This window comes from Phragmites australis, chromosome 7 (genome assembly GCF_958298935.1).
Source record: "Phragmites australis chromosome 7, lpPhrAust1.1, whole genome shotgun sequence".
NCBI lineage: Eukaryota > Viridiplantae > Streptophyta > Magnoliopsida > Poales > Poaceae > Phragmites > Phragmites australis.
The window spans coordinates 19,116,271-19,133,253 of NC_084927.1; the positions used below are offsets into that span (position 1 = coordinate 19,116,271).

Consider the following 16,983-nt stretch of genomic DNA (forward strand, 5'->3'; position numbering starts at 1 on the left):
ATGTTTGAACATGCACAACATTAACTCTTGTATCATTGATTATCTCAAGATGGCGGCGGAAAGTGACGGCGTAGATTAGCGAAAGAATGTCAGTTGTGCCAGTCAAGACTATCAGGGTAAGATGATTGTCGTCTCTGAGGTGGTGGTTGGAAGTTAGGAGGACGGGTACAAGAAAAACCGACATCATCTTCACAGTCATCACGGTCCTCCGGAGATAGAGGCCTCGGAGGGAGGGGTCGAGGTGGCATGAAATCGTCGTCGTCGTCGTCATCGTCTTGAGGTATCACGATACGAGCACGTGCTTTTGTAGTGTTCGTTGAACCTTCTCCTGTATGGCTGGTGGACCGTCGAGGTATTGGTGGAATGAAATCATCATCAGCTCTTGTACCCGTTAGGTTCACTGATCTTCTTCGTTTTCTACGCGAACCAGGTATCACACCTCCGCCGAAGAGCATATGCATTGCCAAGAAGTGTGAGATTTCTTTGTTGATTAACTCTGCATCTTCTAGGAACGCCTAAAGCAGAAGAGAGGTATTCGAATCAATAGCAATAAGATAAGTATGGTGATTAAATAGAAAATGACGAACCTATATGTGGGATGCATACTGGTCGGGCAACATCACCATCCTTCTTTGCCTCATACAGAAACCCAGCATAAAAGGATGGTCGGCTAGTTCGCACACCCTGAGGTATATTTGGCGGCGCTCATGCAAGAGGATCCTAAGGTCGTCGGTTGTTACATGTAGCAGTGGAACGGTGAACGTAGAACATGACGATCTTGCATGCAATTTAGACACAGTTTGGATTAGATTGCTCTCTTTGAAGGGATCATCCTCCATGCACAACCTGCAAGGAGGCATTTAATGCTATATCGATCGTTGTAGGTGTCCATGGGAAGCCAGTACTAGAATATCCCGCAATATAGGTATTGATCTTTCACTGCAACTTTTTTGCTCTGCACCAAAGCACAAATTGCTGGTTATTTAATAAACATTAAACAGGTATGAAATATCGTAAATGATATATACAAATGCTTAATAAGTTACTCATAAATAAGTTATATGTCCTAATTAGTTGACAAAGATTTATGTAAATTAAATGTAATTACTTGAACACTGAAGTGTATGGCATAGTAGAAATGAGTACATAATATAGTGAATAACACATAGTACATATGAGTACACAATATATTGCACTGGCTCATTAACGACGCCGACGCCGCAAGCAATCCCCAGGAGTGTAAGCGTCTGACGGGTGTGTGGCCCTCATCCCAGCGGCCTGAGTTGGCCCCTGCCACGTGTGCCCTTGGTCGTCATCTTCATCATCGTGCTGTGTTCCAACTCCACCAAATGTGTATCCAGAACGGCTAACTCGGACCTGCATGTACCATGATGTAGGATCGTCATGCGGGAGTGTGGATGCCGGTAGTACGTGCTCGGATGGAGTTCGAAATGCTGAAGTCTCAGCTTCCTGGTACCACTGTGAACTCCCAGGTGCATTGGGATATTGGGGGTATTGGCCACTCAGTAGCTCGATGAAGCTGTCCGCTTGCAATGCAACAGCCCAGTCAAAATCTTGTGTGCCGCTCCAGGTTGACGTCTGCTGCGTGCAGTCAATGACATCATCACGGTGAGTTGATAATACTGGTGGAGGTGTCTGCATAGCCTGAGTAGGTTGTGTGAACTGAGGGGGCTGGGAACCCAGTGTACACTCCTCGGGAGCAGGAGCCTCGGTCATCTCCTCGGCTCCAGCACAAGAACGTGTTACATGATGGGCCGCAGACGAAGGTGCCTCCCATGAATGTGCCTCATGAGCACTGGACGAGCGCATGCTGTGGGAGGCACGAGACGGTTCCAAGGCGGGTACGTCGTAGCCCCTAGAACACGGGGCACAACCATCTAGATCACGTATCGCGGACAACAAGCGAGACCCTCTCGTCCTCATGTAGTCCCGGAGAGGGTGCCGATCCCTTCGCGTGGATGACCCACTTGCTTCCCCACATGCATGCTCCGCATGCCTATGCATTTCGTACCCCGCTTCGGTCTGTAGTTGTTGAGGGTTATATCAGTAATACGGATGAGAAACTAATGAAAATCATTATAAGTACAACATCACTTACCACCACATGAAGAAGCAGGCACGATCTTCGGGGAAAGGTCTGGGGGCTGACGATACGTTGCCGCTGAGTAAGGTAGCACGCGTGCGTGAACGGTACCACGAAAGGTACTCCCAGTACGTGCCGTTATCGTACTGTCCCGCAGGAATGACGACATCCACTGGGCCTGACTGCATCCACCAGGTTATGTGCTCTGCATTAATCTCTGACCAGTCATGTGTGCCTGCGTTCCCTTGTGCACTCCTCTTGTACGTGACATAAACAGTTACAATTTCGTAACACAATAATGGTACGTACAATAACACACTTACTCATGCGCTGGACCAACGTCTCGTGGGGTACTGGCACCAACTGACGATGACCAAACTGTCTCTGTACACGATCAGGAGAATACACTCCCACATTGTTCATGTAAAGCAAGAAACATCTGATCATCCATAAGTCGAAGTCATGGAAACAAGAGGATGCGATGAGGCTGCCGGTCGCAATTTCGGCCACTCGTTCCCTACGCCATGGATCCCATTCCACAAGGTCGGCGCTGAGGAAGTCAAGGTCACTGATCACCCGGGAGTAGTTTCCATGATCTTGCTGGTGAGTTCATCGCAGCCTGGCATGAATCCACCGATACCCCATCGTTGGCCTCATGTCGTCGGCAACGCCATCGGAGATGGGAACTGGATAGTAGGATCTTGCTCACATGCGGTTGACAAACCGGGAGATACTCCTAGCTCCAGAGCTGCAGAAGGTGTAGGCAGCCAGAAATAGAACCCATCTTCGTTGACCATTGGGTAGCGGCACACAATCCTTTGTATGTAGCGGCCAACACAGCAGATCCCCAACTGTAAGGTGTCGGCTCGTACGGACGTGATGCGAGCTGACACGCTAACCATACAATATGCGGAAGTACAATCGCCTGCCGTGTTACATAATATAATGCCTCCCAGCAAGATGTACAAGTACACCTCGTAATGTTGCATAACTGTTGCCTCGTCCGCATCCGGTGGGCAAGGGCCAAACTGTGGTAGCCTATGAATCCATGACATGGAGAGCCCAATATCCTTCATGTCATATTACACATTAAACCTACAAGATACAGAGATTCAATGAACCACGAACAACACTGTAACGTATGAAATGCTTTATGTAACAAATAATTACCTGCCCTGAATATAACTATTCCACTGCTCCTTTTGCTGGTCGTGAAAGTACTAACGGGGTGCCCCTTATCGGGAGCCCGGTCAGCATGGCCATGTCCCGCAAAGTAACGGTCATCTCTCCACAAGAAAAGTGGAGCGTGTGCATCTCAGGACGCCAGCGGTCGACAAGGCCTGTGAGCAGTGAGACCTCGATCGGCGGCAGGGGAGTCCTGCTACCACCCTCCATAGGAGCTCCTGCCATCATAAGAGCGAACGGTTGTAGTCCAGCCTGTGCGAGTGGCTTGTGGAATCAAGGTCTAACTCCTTAAGCTTGCGCACACTCCTGAAACGCAACGGGACCAACTACAAAGGTATGCAATACATTTATTGAGTAAGTACCAAGTTATCAGAGCAATTAAAATTCACGTATTATCGTTGTACCTGTTGACCTGCGAAAATCATCCTTTCCCTATGGTTCTCGTCGTACCATAGCTGAAGAAGCTCAGGAAGGTGAACGTGAGCCATGCCAATAATTTCAAGTCGCATGGTTCAATTACAAAACAACGTAAGATAACAACTATTACAAAATAGATAGAACAACTAATACGTGCATAACAAATTACAATAAAATCCATGTTTCCAATAAACTTCATAAAACAAACTCAATGGCAACAAATCTAATACATTCCAGTTCGATCATAGCCTAATAGTTTACCGCCGGGTCGGACAAGTCCTCCTGTCATGGCCAGATTGTTTGCATATTTTGCACCTACATAGTCCATCAACAGCATCTGCTGCATCCATGTCACCTTGCAGCCTCATGGCTCTAGGCCTTCCAGGATCTGTGCGTCTGGCTCTGGGATAAGGTACCCACTTAGGCCCCTCAATTGCTTTGTAGCTGGTTCCGATGTTGAAAAAACGCATCTTTGGAAGCCATGTGCTCCTCAGTGCATCGATCGTGAAATAGGGTGATACGTATTGTGATCCGTCGTTGCCGCCCATGTCCTTGCAAGCGGCCAAGACATGGGAGCACAGATATGGTGCAGTTTTGGCTTATTGCATGTGCACTTCACCTCGTGAGGACCAATTTAACATTGTTGCACGGTGTCCCCCGCGCTGTATCCTAAAGTGTACCGACGACGACACATGACCTCAAATTCATTGTTGGCCCGGTCGTAGATCCTAGTCTGATGAAAGTGTGCCTTACTCCTCCTTCTGGATAAGATTTCCTCCATCTTAAGTGCAAACCGCGTGCTGCACTCCATTGCAGCTATACCACGGTCTCGAAAGTAGTCATCCGTTCTATAGAATGTGAGCTCAATGATGGCACACAACGGGAGGCCACGTACACCCTTTAAGACATTGTTGAACGCCTCCGCTGTGTTCGTTGTCATGATCGTATACCTAATATAAGAGACAAAAATTTTAGATGGAATATTTTCGTAACCAAAAGTAAAATACGATCTTTCAAACGCTATGTTCTAACCTGGAACCGTGAGTGTCATGGATTAGGGCCCAACGCTCCGCTGGCTTTCCCGCTATCCACTGGCTAAACGTAGCATCTGAACGACTAATGATGGTTTTGCCCCCCACCATTTGCGTCCGCAGATGGTCCTCCTGTGCTTCCTGCTCTGCCATCATCTTTTGAGTGGTCGCATTTAACTCTCGTCATATCTCGTTGAACTTCGCCTGCTGGTTCTGAAGACACAACCATTTGAACCTCTTTACAAGACCCTTGTTGTGGTACCTTAAGTAAAGGTTCGCACCTAGGTGTTGCATGCAATGGAGTGGTTTGTGCTGTCATGTGTCATGCAGCACTTCCAACGCATGCAAGAAGCCCTTGTTGCGGTCTGAGATGATGCAGACTCGTTCCCTATTGCCGACAACATGTTTCCTCACCAAGGTGAGGAACCACAACCAACTATCATTGTTCTTACTCTCAACCATTGCATATGCGAGAGGAATGATCTGATTGTTTGCATCCGCCGTCATCGCTGTCATTAGGTTACCATGGTACTTGCCGCTAAGAAATGTGGCATCCACACATACCACTGGCTTGCAATGTCTGAAAGCTTCGATGCATTGAGCAAAGGACCAGAAAAACCTAATGAGGTATCGGTCGGTGCTGCTGTATGACCCATCCTCCAGTCTGATCGGCTCATCAGCCATGGCCCACTGGGTCCCTGAATTGGTCATGGCAATCTTCTGCAGCATCCTCGGTGCATAGTGGTACGACTCTTCGAAACTTCCAAACAACATCTTCAACATCTTCTACTTCGCTTGCCACGCGGTGTGGTAATTGATTAGCATACCCGTCTTAGTCTGCACCTCCTCCATAATGAATTTTGGTGACAAACATATGTTTGTGCCAACAAGGGTGATGAGGAGTTGGGCTATGAACCTCGCATCAACAGCGTGGCTCACATTCCTAATAGCCTCTTCGCTGCATGTATGTGGGGTGTGTCTACTCAGCATAAAATAGTTCTCGTGCTTTAGCTTATGTACTTGTACGAAGTAAGGATAATTTGGGTGCTTGATACACCTGACCTCATACTCCGTATGGTTAGACCGGGCGCACTTGTGGTCCCTTCTTGTGATTACAGTATAGTTGCTGATAAAGTGGATGACCTCCTCCCTGTTCTAAAACCGTTGTCCCACCTAAATGTCGCTATTCTGGTATCCCCAGTTATATAGGGTGTTATACTCAATGATGGTACAATCTAGCAGCCTAGAACCATGAAAGTACTGGATCGCCGGCACCAGGTCATCATTGTCAGCACCTTCTTCGTCCCCACTACCACCGGCTTCATCATCCATGCATCCTGCATCTACCTCACCATGGTCCACTTCAGGTCCCTCTGTACCAGAAGTGCCCTCCCTGACATTCCCTCCCGCCTTATCATGCATCACATTATGGTCTGATCCTTCCACACTAGGCACCACTTCACCATGCACCGGTCGTGATACTATGTTTCCGTACACTCCCATTTCAAAGTTCCTCTAATACCTTGTGTGAGTACAAGGCCTATACGTTGTTCCTTCTCAAATCGAATAACGTATGGACAATGAGCGAGCTGTTTGGCACAAACCGTGACCGTACACCCTCTAGGACAACATTGTAGGACTGTTAGTTCAAACGTAAAAGGCTCATAACATGTGATTTAAGCCTTCTAGATCAATAGGTAGCTCAACCGTACTCTCTACGTGCTGGTAGTTCTGAATTGACATGAGTCTCCCATGTAAAACAGCGGGATGTTCTCCATAATAAATATGGATAGTCATAGCGTCTCTGCTAAATAAACGTAAATGGGCAAATAACTACTTAGATGTATGTTTTATACCTACTATATTTTTATCAACTTAATACCATTTAACCAGTGTATTCGAACGGAATAAATACTCTACTTTCTCTAATTATATTTTTTATTCTACATATTAAGTACATACATAATCTACGTACAAAATTACTGTTACACTATAATAGATTCTGTTACGAGATCATAAAATATGCAAATATTATACCTACTCTATTTTATCAACTTAATACCATTTAACCAATGTATTCGAACGGAATAAATACTCTACTTGCTCTAATTACATTTTCTAATCTAAATATTAAGATTACTGTTACACTATAGTAGATTCTGTTGCGAGATCATACCATATGCAAATATTATACCTACTCTATTTTATCAACTTAATATCATTTAACCAATATATTCGAATGGAATAAATACTCTACTTCCTCTAATTACATTTTCTAATCTAAATATTAAGTAGATACATAATTTAGGATAAAAATAACTAGATGATTCTGTTATGACATCATAAATATGCAAATATTATACCTACTATATTTTATCAACTTTAATAAATACTCTAATTCCTCTAATTACATCTACACATCTAAATATTACGTACATACATAATCTGCGTACTTACTATTACGGAAGACTGTCCTCTTCACGCGCTGCTGCACTATAGCTCCTCGCGCTCGACTACTGCTTCAAATGTTGCTCGCGCTCGCGCTCACCTGCTGCTCTGCTCACACACTGAACTCGCTCTGCTCGCCGTCACTCTGCTCACGCTCGCTCTGCACGAATGCAGAAGATGGAGCGAACGGAGCCCTTTTATAGCTGTACGATGCGAATCATCAGCTCCGGCCGGCCGTGTCCGCATGCATAAAGAAAACAACACGCATAAAGAAAAAGCAAAAGCGAAAGCGAAAAGAAAAGAAAAAGTAAAGCGCGACGTGACACGACGTGACGGGAAAAGTGTATTTTTGGCACACGGCGTGCTAAATACATGTGATTTTTGGCACACGGTGTGCCGAAAATACACTTTTCCCTGTATTCAGCATACGGTGTGCCTAATACAAGTGATTTTCGGCACACCGTGTGCCGAATACAGTGTATTCAGCGTACGGTGTGCCGAAAATGCCTTTTTCGGTACACCGTGTCCCGAAAAACTATTTTCAGCACACCGTGCACCGAATACAGATGCTAAAATCGTAAATACATAAAAAAAATTGTCCATTTCATTAAATATGCTCAAATATATTATACAAATTCGTATTTAGACCGCTCAGAATGACATGGATACAATGCCAAGCCAACTGAGCTGCATGTAAAACCATGGGCTGAGAACCAAGCCTCAGCTTGGAGGATTTGCGTGACCTAGGTTTGCTCCTTTTGTACCGTACTAAGGTGAAATTTTTTTTTAGTGGTAAATAACTAATTTCTTTTTAGTGGTAAATAACTATATGTTGATGATGAGATATATGTGGTGACTTTGCAATCTTTAAATTTTGTCTCTAATCTTTGGAAGGTGTTGGGTGATGATATAAGTGTTTGCGTATACCTTCCCGTTGTACTTATATTTTTTAAAAACAAAGAATTAATGGGCTCGATCAAGCAGACAAGTAATAATGGGCCCGCGAATGGGCCCTCGGCCATAGAATTACCAGGCCGTTAATTTCTTACAGAAATGATGGAGCTTCCAGTACACGAAAGCTAATTAAAGGCAGAGGACAGTTGGGGCAGTGCACAGACAGGACGCTAACCACTTGGCCCTGTGCGATTGGGCTCTTGTCAGCGTCCTTTGCACCGGACACTGATCTGATTATCCATTGATCATTACTACTCCAACTTGCTTACGTGGCAATTACAAAAGAACATTTGAATAGGGGGTCTCGAATCATATGGGAGATCATTTATCTGGAAATTACTTGCGGCAGTCAGTCATAACTAGTGCACCTACCATTTTACTATAAATCTATACTTGTACCTGAAAGTATCTAGAGATAAAGAGAGATGCCCGAATGCGCAGGAAAACAAGAGGATTGGAGTACCGGACCTGCACCTGCAAGCATTCATGCACATAATGGTTGCCTGTTTCAGTTTCATGAAAGTTCACAGGGCATATGCACCATGGCGAAGGACTACTCAACTCTATAAATATTAACCGCATCGGACAGTGCTCTGCCTTCCTTCTCAACCGAATCTGCAACACGATATCCTACATTAACCACCCCCGTACCTACATTGAGAAAAATTTGGTTGAGGTCCCGCAATTCGTACCCAAGGTGTGCCATTAAGGTCATGTACAAGTGGTGTCCCCTCACCTTAGCAGTCTACCGAATGGCGAAAACCTTATGTGAAAGACAGATGCAGAAAATAAGACCGTCTCTAAGATCAAATCCAATGGCTTCCCTTCGCGGGGGAGATTCCCGTCGTGAAGGGATTCCTGTTCCCTTCAGCGCTCCAACGGTTTCCCTTCACGGTTCTCTTCACGACGGAATTTCCAGGATCATTCCCTTCAGGACGGGATTATCTCTCCTTTCCCTTCACGACCCGATTCCCTTCCCCGTTCCCATTCCCTTTATTTCCTCTCATCTCCAACAGCTTCCCTTCGAGGGGAATCGCGAAGGGAAAATAGAGAGAATCCCATTCTAAAGAGAATGACATTGAGAATCTCTTTGTGATGGGAACCGTGAAGGGAAACCGTTGAAGTGCTGAAGGGAACGAAAATCCGTTTGTAAAGGGATTTTGGTCCCTGATAGGAATCCTTTGGAGATGGTCTAAGAGAACCCAAACATCTCAGTTGATTTGGTGCGGTTTTTAAGACCCGTTAGGAAGGGATTCTGGAATCGGTTTCTCTCAAGAAACCGGAGAAACCCGTCAAATCGGTAGTTTGATTTCCAATTATTGTAAGAAACCATGAGAAATATTTTTGTTTTTTTACTAGCTGGAAATCACTAAAATGGTGTTCCTCGCTAGAATCACTCCCCCTCCCCTTTCACATACAATCTTTCAAGAATCCGAATGTACCAAGCTAACCAAACGATTGCATTAGTGAGTAAACTTACTAACTTTACTGATATTACTTACTAACTTCATTACAATTATATTACATTCTGAGTAAACTTTACTCATAGCAACAATGTGTTCTCTACTATGACAAAATACCTTTTTTTTTTTCTTTTACATGATTGGTCAAACAACACCTGAACTTTTTTCCCGCCTAAGTGTACCTTGCAAGTTAAAGCAATTTAGGTAACCATTGGATCTTTTTTTAGCACGTATTTCATGGTGGAGGAAATCGTTGGAACTTACTAAATATGTCGGAAGGCCTCTCAATTTCTTGATATGATATATAATGGTAGTGCTCAAGATATATTAGTCTTTCACGCTCTTTTAATCCTTCCCTTTTTCTTTACTTAAACGTCTCCACCATCTCCTTGTTGCCATGCTAATACTGACAAAAAGATTAAGGAAAAAAGGTCGGTGCAAGCTCCAAGTTGGAGACAAGCAATTAAGTGTATATTATATATGACTGAATATGCATGAACTAACTGTGCATTGCAATTCACGTGAATCGATCACGCTAGCTAATATTCTTTCTCAGCATCATGCTAATCGATTAGCAGCATGACAACATAGTGTGGAGATGAGTCACTAGCCACCAAACAGCAGTAGCCAAAGGTTATCCATGCCATGCATGCAGATGCAGCAGCTCTGTCGTTCAATGTGCTGCATGCTGCATATCTCTGGTTTCTTGGCTGCATGATCAGTGGCGGATCTATAGGCTCAAGCTCCCTACCTTCAGCCATTCTCCTATACCTCCCAAGCCTTCCTCTATTTTTTCATAAAGAAGGAGAAGAAGAGAGATGAGGTGGAGGAAAAGGAAGAAGATCCGGCCTCATCCACGAGTTCGTCGTTGCGTCCGCCACAGTGCATGATGGAGCATGATGCAAGCATATCAAACAGCTGGTTGGATATCAGGATATGTGTCTGAGTCATGCTTGCATTGCATGTCTAGCAGGAGTACTCGAAAGAAACTAGAAGCTCTGAAACTTTCTGGACAGTTCATTAAGCCCTCAAGAAAAGAAAACACAAAGTCACTTTGAGAAGAAGACGGCCACAGGCGCACGGCAGCAAGGGTCCTGAACCTTGAAGCCATCGAAACTTTTTATTTTAGTTTTGTGCCACCCAATGGGCACTAGTATCCATGGTGCAAATTGAAGAAAAAAATATCAACACATCGTACAAACTTAATACTTTTTTTAGATAATTCAAACATAGTACTTGATTAAGATTTGAAATCGCGAAAGAGTAACCAAGTTGAAATACTTTAGGATACGGAAATTCCAAGCCCTCTACGCCTCCTTGACTTCCGATGCGTTCGTTCAGCGAACAAAGGTTGATCCGAGCCGTCGGGCCTGTGATCCGACAATGGAGAACGCTCGCAACCCGCGCTGTACACACAACTTGGTCACTGGATCTCCAGTTCTCCACACCACATATGAACGGTACAGACATATAAGAGCACACTTGTATTTCTCTCCCGTTCAGAAATAATAGACATATTTTTTTAAACTCGATTTTCGAAGTTGGATTTTGATAAAAGTTTTCTCATAAAATATATTATTTATAGATAAAAAATTATATAGTGTGAAACCATTTTAAATTGTGAATATAGTTATATAATTTTTATACACTAGATATTCTTATAATTTAATTAAATGTTAATGAAAATATATATTTTAAAATAAAATACGTATTGAACGGAGGGAATACTTTACTTCACCAAATATACTCCTTTACTCCTCTTAATTTTAATTATTTAACTTTCCGGTGCACCGAAAAGAGAGAAAAAGGAAACAAAATTCCAAGCAGTGTGCTGGTGCATGCCCAAGTTCCAAGAGATAGAGAGCCAAGAGGAGGAGAGAGAGAGATTCCCAATGCCCAAATCATTTCCATGCGGATCTTGCAGCCCTTGGCGGCGCCCACCAGCTACATAAGGTGACACCACCCCACCGGCGTCACAAACACACTCGCACAGAGCCACCATTCCCTCACCGAGCAGCAGAGGCCCGCGTCGGAGCGAGGAGGCAGCCATGGGCGAGGTAAGGCCGCTGGTCGCCCCTTGCATTTCCAAGGTCCGATGCGAGCTCGCTTCGCTGTCGGCCGGGAAAAGGCGGCATCTTGATGGTTCTGCTCCGTGTGCTTGCAGGAGGTCAAGAAGGAGGAGGAGAAGCCCAAGGAGGCGGAGGAGAAGAAGGAGGGCAAGTCCAAGGAGGAGGAGAAGGCCAAGGAAGGCGGGGAGGAGAAGCCCAAGGACGGGGAGGAGAAGAAGGAGGAGGCGCCACCGCCACCGCCACCGGAGGAGGTGGAGATGCGGGTCTACATGCACTGCGAGGGCTGCGCCAGGAAGGTCAAGAAGATCCTCAAGCGGTTCGATGGTAATGCCTGCATGCCTCCAAGTGCTCCTTGCTTTGCTAGATCAAGTCTCATTCTCAGAGTGGATTTCAGTTTTCGTACGTCTTTTCTCTCGATTTCTTTGGTCTTTTGATGTCCGAACATCCTTGTTCGTGAATCAGGAGAGAGATTTTTTTTTGATGGTATGAACATTTGATTCCTGTTTTGTTGTCTATCTTTTATTTTTAGTAGAATGAATCTGTTTGTTCACCTGGATTAAGAGGTGTGATGTGATTGAGATTTCAAAATATTCTCCTTTTTTACTCCAGATTTGGGGTGTTTCTAAGGCTATTATTAGAAGAATTTTGAGATTCATGGTGGGATTTGGAGGGAGAGTAGGTGGGCTAAGCTTTAAATAATCAGATTCACCTAATCAATTAGATCTTTCGTTTTCAACGGTTGCAATTGCACTAGAATCTAGTTGATTAATCAGTGGTGGAGAGAGTGACTAGAGATCCGGGTGACTGTTAACTCCAGAAAAGGTTGGTAGATTCCAAGAGAATGACAGCCTTGAGCATATGTCCTCCAAAGCTCAAAAGTGAAGTTGATTCCTCAATCATCTTCAAATTCACATATGTTCCAAGCATGTATGCATATCTCATGTACTAGTTGTTGCTATCAAAGGAAACCTAAGATTCTTCAGGTCACTCAAAGATTCAATCTTCATGACTGAAACCACATCTGAAGGCCAAAAAAATTGTGTGTGCTGCAGGAGTTGAGGACGTGATTGCTGACTCGAAGGCGCACAGGGTGCTGGTGAAGGGGAAGAAGGCGGCCGCCGACCCTATGAAGGTGGTGGAGCGCGTCCAGAAGAAGACCGGCCGCAAGGTGGAGCTCCTTTCGCCGATACCGCCTCCACCGGAGGAGAAGAAGGAAGAGCAGAAGGAGGAGCCCGAGCCGCCGAAACCCGAGGAGAAGAAGGAGGTGAATGAGACAATTCTCATACGCACATCTTGATTAATTCTTGCTGCATTATTGCCTTCACTGTCTCCGCATTGCAGTGGTTTGTGCTATTTTTGCGTGCACGGTCCATTGTTCATCAGAGGCTGACATCAGAATGTTCCCTTTCTCTTCTTTTGTTTGGCTTTCAAGCCGCCGGTGATCGCCGTCGTGCTGAAGGTGCACATGCACTGCGAGGCCTGCGCTCAAGTTATCAGGAAGAAGATCCTCAAGATGAAAGGTGCGTGCTTGATTGGCTGCAATTAGATTTCCAGTCCTTTTAATGTCTATCCATATCATTGTCATGTCTTATCTAGTTTACTAAGTTTCATGGCTGCAATCAGCCTGTGATTCAGCATGGCCCAATCCAATAATTTTCTGACGAAATGATTGAAACAGAACTCAAGTGACTGAAACAAAGCTAGATGCAGCCTTGCAGTTGCAAAGTTTCTTGGGACAAGATTAACTCCTCCACCTACCTGTCTGACTAAAAGTTAACAAGATTGTTAAAATTATTTGAAATATTTTCCACTTAATATTACGCAAGCTTAGTCTCAAATAATATTCAGTAATACTTGCTCTGCTGAATCACAGCAATTTTTGGTTCATCGTTATGCAGGAGTGCAAACTGCAGAGCCAGACTTGAAGGCATCGGAGGTGACAGTGAAGGGTGTGTTCGAGGAGGCCAAGCTGGCCGAGTACGTGCACAAGCGCACCGGCAAGCATGCGGCCGTTGTCAAGTCCGAGCTGGTCACCCCGCCCGAGAACGCCGGCGACGACAAAGCCAAGGAAGAGAAGAAGGCGGAAGGCGGCGACGAGAAGAAGGAAGACAAGGAGGAGAAGAAGGATGGCAAAAATGGCGGCGGGGACGAGAAGGAGCAGGAGAAAGAGAAGGAGGGCGGCAGCGCCGGCAGCGAAGAGAAGGACAAGGATAAAGAGAAAGACGCCGCCGTCAACCTGTACATGCATTACCCACGGTTCGGGTTCCCCGGCGGATACTACCCGCCGCCCCCGCCCGGGTACGCCTACCAGCTGGCCTACCCGCCGCCGTACCCGCCGCAACCGGCGCCATACGCGCCGCAGATCTTCAGCGATGAGAACCCGAACGCGTGCTCCGTTATGTAAAAAGCGAGAACTATGGGGTCTAGAGCGAAAAAATAAGAAGGGGAAATAGCGAGTGACCTCATAATTCGGAGGTTGTCATTGCAAGAAATGCCCTTGATCAAAGCAAATGGCAACTTGAAGAAAAAGCACCAGGCTTTTTGAGGTGTTAGATTTCCATTTCTTTCTCTTTTTTTTGTAATTTTAACTTTTTTTTTTACTTTGTGGTATAAAGTAAGTCTGGACTTCCTTGTAGAATTTCGCCTTTATGGATGCTATCTTTATGTAGAATTTCGCCCCTCAACTTCAAACTTCTATAAAATCTACAATATACTACTATAACCTCTTTCTAGGCCTCTTTTTTTCTTCACTTTCCTCTAGGAATTCACAAAATAACAGCTTCAGCAACTTTTACTTTGGGAGTCTGCCTGTACATTGGTGAAAAGGGGAGAGAATTCATCAGGGGTGAGGTGAATGATGTGAAGGTTCTAGAGGTGATGCTTGGTGAAGTGAAGAAGACAAGTGCTCGCCATGTGCATATTGGGGCATGCATGTGGTGGAGCCACTGTGGGTGGCCCAGAATCCTAGGTGGATTGCAGCTTCAATTTTGATGCTCCCTCTTTCTACAGTGCAGTACAATACCAGAGCTCCAACTACTGCCCCAGTAGCTCCAGCAGCTACAGCTTCAGAGTTTGCTCCGACTGTTCCTCACGTTCAAATTTGTTATAGTAAAAAGCAATGATAAATAAAAATAAATAGAGAGTATATATATAAGTGCCTGATGCGGCGAGGCTCGATAAAGGCAAGGTTGCTCAGAACCGCGCAGAGGTGATCGAAGGTGTAGTCGATGGTGGAGCAAGGGAGGAAGTCTGCGACTCCCTTAGCGCTAGCCGTGGCGAGGCTTGACAAAGACAAGGCCGGATGGAGACACGCGGCGATGGCCAGAGGCGCAATCGATGGCAGAGCCGAGGGAGGAAGTCAGTGACCCCCCTCAGCACTAGCCGCAGTGAGGCTCGATAGAGATAGGACCACCTAGTGCATCGCGACGGTGGCCAGAGGTATAGTCGACGACAGAGCTAATGGAGGAAGTCTGCTACCCCTCAATGCAGCCATAGCGAGGCTCTATGGAGGTAGGGCCGTGTTTGGAGTCATGCAGCGGTGACCGGGCCCTTTTCTTTTCCTTTGAGCTAGCCATCGTGTTGCACATGTATTGGGTTGATGATGGCGAATTGCGTCCAAAGAAACGAATGAGTGCATGACGGTGGTGTAAGGTAGTGTTTGGTTCGTGGGACGAGATGGGACGGAATGGATCCATCCCGTTTTTTAGTTGTTTGGATGAAAAACAGTATGATGGAATAGCTCGGAATCAAGGAATTTTATTTAAAGATTTGGGACAGAGCCGTTCTAAAAAAAGGTAGAACGTAACCATCCCATTTCGAACGTGACATTGACGGTGGCCTTGAGACACTAAAATAGACTCGTTTCATCACACCTACTAAACAAGCATCTATATATGAATGGAATCATCCCATCTTAAATATATGAATAAAATCATCCCATCCCACCTTGCTCTCTAACCAAACACTACCTAAGATAGAGACCGCGGAACAATACTGGATCCTGTGCCGGATTTTACTTGGAAAGGTATAGGTGCACCTTTCACGAATTCTTGTTTGTCCAATCTTGATTCAGACTACAGCAACAACGATGTCTATGAGAGGATAAAAATCGGTATGAATTTCATGTTTTTCATTCTGAATCATCTGGTAAGGAGCGTTCATGACTGATCTAATCGGACGACGCCAAATATCAATTGAATGTAACGGGTCTACGTCTTGGCATTCTTTCACAGAAGATCCCAACTGAGGGCATGTGGGACTGGCTGGCAGAAGTAAATTCTATAGGACATTCCTACGAAAGACCTCTGTGAGATCCTGATCTAACCATACATCCTCTGATACAACGATTAGGCTGAAGAGAAGAGAGAGGGAGTGAACATGTATCATCATATAAAAAAAGATCTTTCGTAGAACTCGGTCTTATAAAATTTGCTTCTCTGATTGGTAGGTGGTGATTGGGATACCATGGGCAGAAAGGCATCCGTTAGTTCCTGCATGCACGTCAATTGAGTCTTGCTGCTCACATAAGTAATTAAAACCACCAACTTGCATGATTTGTTCTCTGACAATCTCTGGGTAATCCCCACTACCCCACAAAACCACCACTAACCTACTATGCAGTACAAACACATGCAAACCACTGTATGCATTGTGATCAGCTTTTGGGATCTTATTTTCAAACAAAAAGAACTTTTGGGATCCTAAGTGAGCTCATAATCCAGTCCTATGACACTAACTAAGTCTCCAAGAGCCAGTACATGCCCTAGCCATGTGGCCATGTCCTCAGTTTGTACTGGGCTGGGAACTGAACGTATCACATGGTGAAGCAAACAAAATTTTGGCAGGAGCAGGTGGAATCGATGAGAGGGGGGGGGGGGGGGAGTTTTGGAAGGATTTGATTTTAACCTGGTTTGATGATGAATTGGAGCATGCTTTTTACTTGGATAAATCATTACTAGAAACAAAAAGATTCAATTGTGATTGGGCCAAGAAGGAAGGGGATGCATGCTTTAGGAGAAGGTAGCAGCAAGCAGGACCTGTGTGGATTCAAAACTTGCAAGCACATTGATTTGTTTGCATGTAAAGGCTATGGTCCCAAAATCAAATGCCCTGTTCATTTTGAAATGCATACATTTCTCTCTGCATGACCACAAGGTGGTGGTCTTCTTTGCTAGTTTCTTATTGATGCCAGAGTCGTTGTTTATTGTTAAATGATTTAGTGTGGTGTTTAAAGCAATTGTAGTTTTGTGGTGTTGATTAGGGCTAGGTGTGAAGCTGGAAACCAAAGGAAACTCCACCCACTCTTATAGTTC

At 45.0% G+C, this 16,983-nt stretch overlaps 1 protein-coding gene across 2 annotated transcripts in view; it reads left to right on the forward strand.

Annotated features, from left to right (window-relative positions):
- The window catches only part of LOC133924099 (heavy metal-associated isoprenylated plant protein 7-like), a 91,338-nt gene extending 76,945 nt beyond the window's left edge, over nt 1-14,393 (forward strand). Inside the window, exons 2-6 of one of the 2 annotated variants that reach the window (XM_062369483.1) lie at nt 11,611-11,659; nt 11,767-11,995; nt 12,724-12,935; nt 13,104-13,191; nt 13,570-14,393. In XM_062369483.1, the coding sequence (XP_062225467.1) occupies nt 11,651-11,659; nt 11,767-11,995; nt 12,724-12,935; nt 13,104-13,191; nt 13,570-14,075 (1,044 nt within the window). In that variant the 5' untranslated portion in view covers nt 11,611-11,650 and the 3' untranslated portion in view covers nt 14,076-14,393. Of the gene's footprint in view, nt 1-11,445; nt 11,660-11,766; nt 11,996-12,723; nt 12,936-13,103; nt 13,192-13,569 lie in introns of those variants that run through there. The other variant, XM_062369482.1, reaches the window with a different exon arrangement.
- The last annotated feature ends 2,590 nt before the right edge of the window (nt 14,394-16,983 follow it).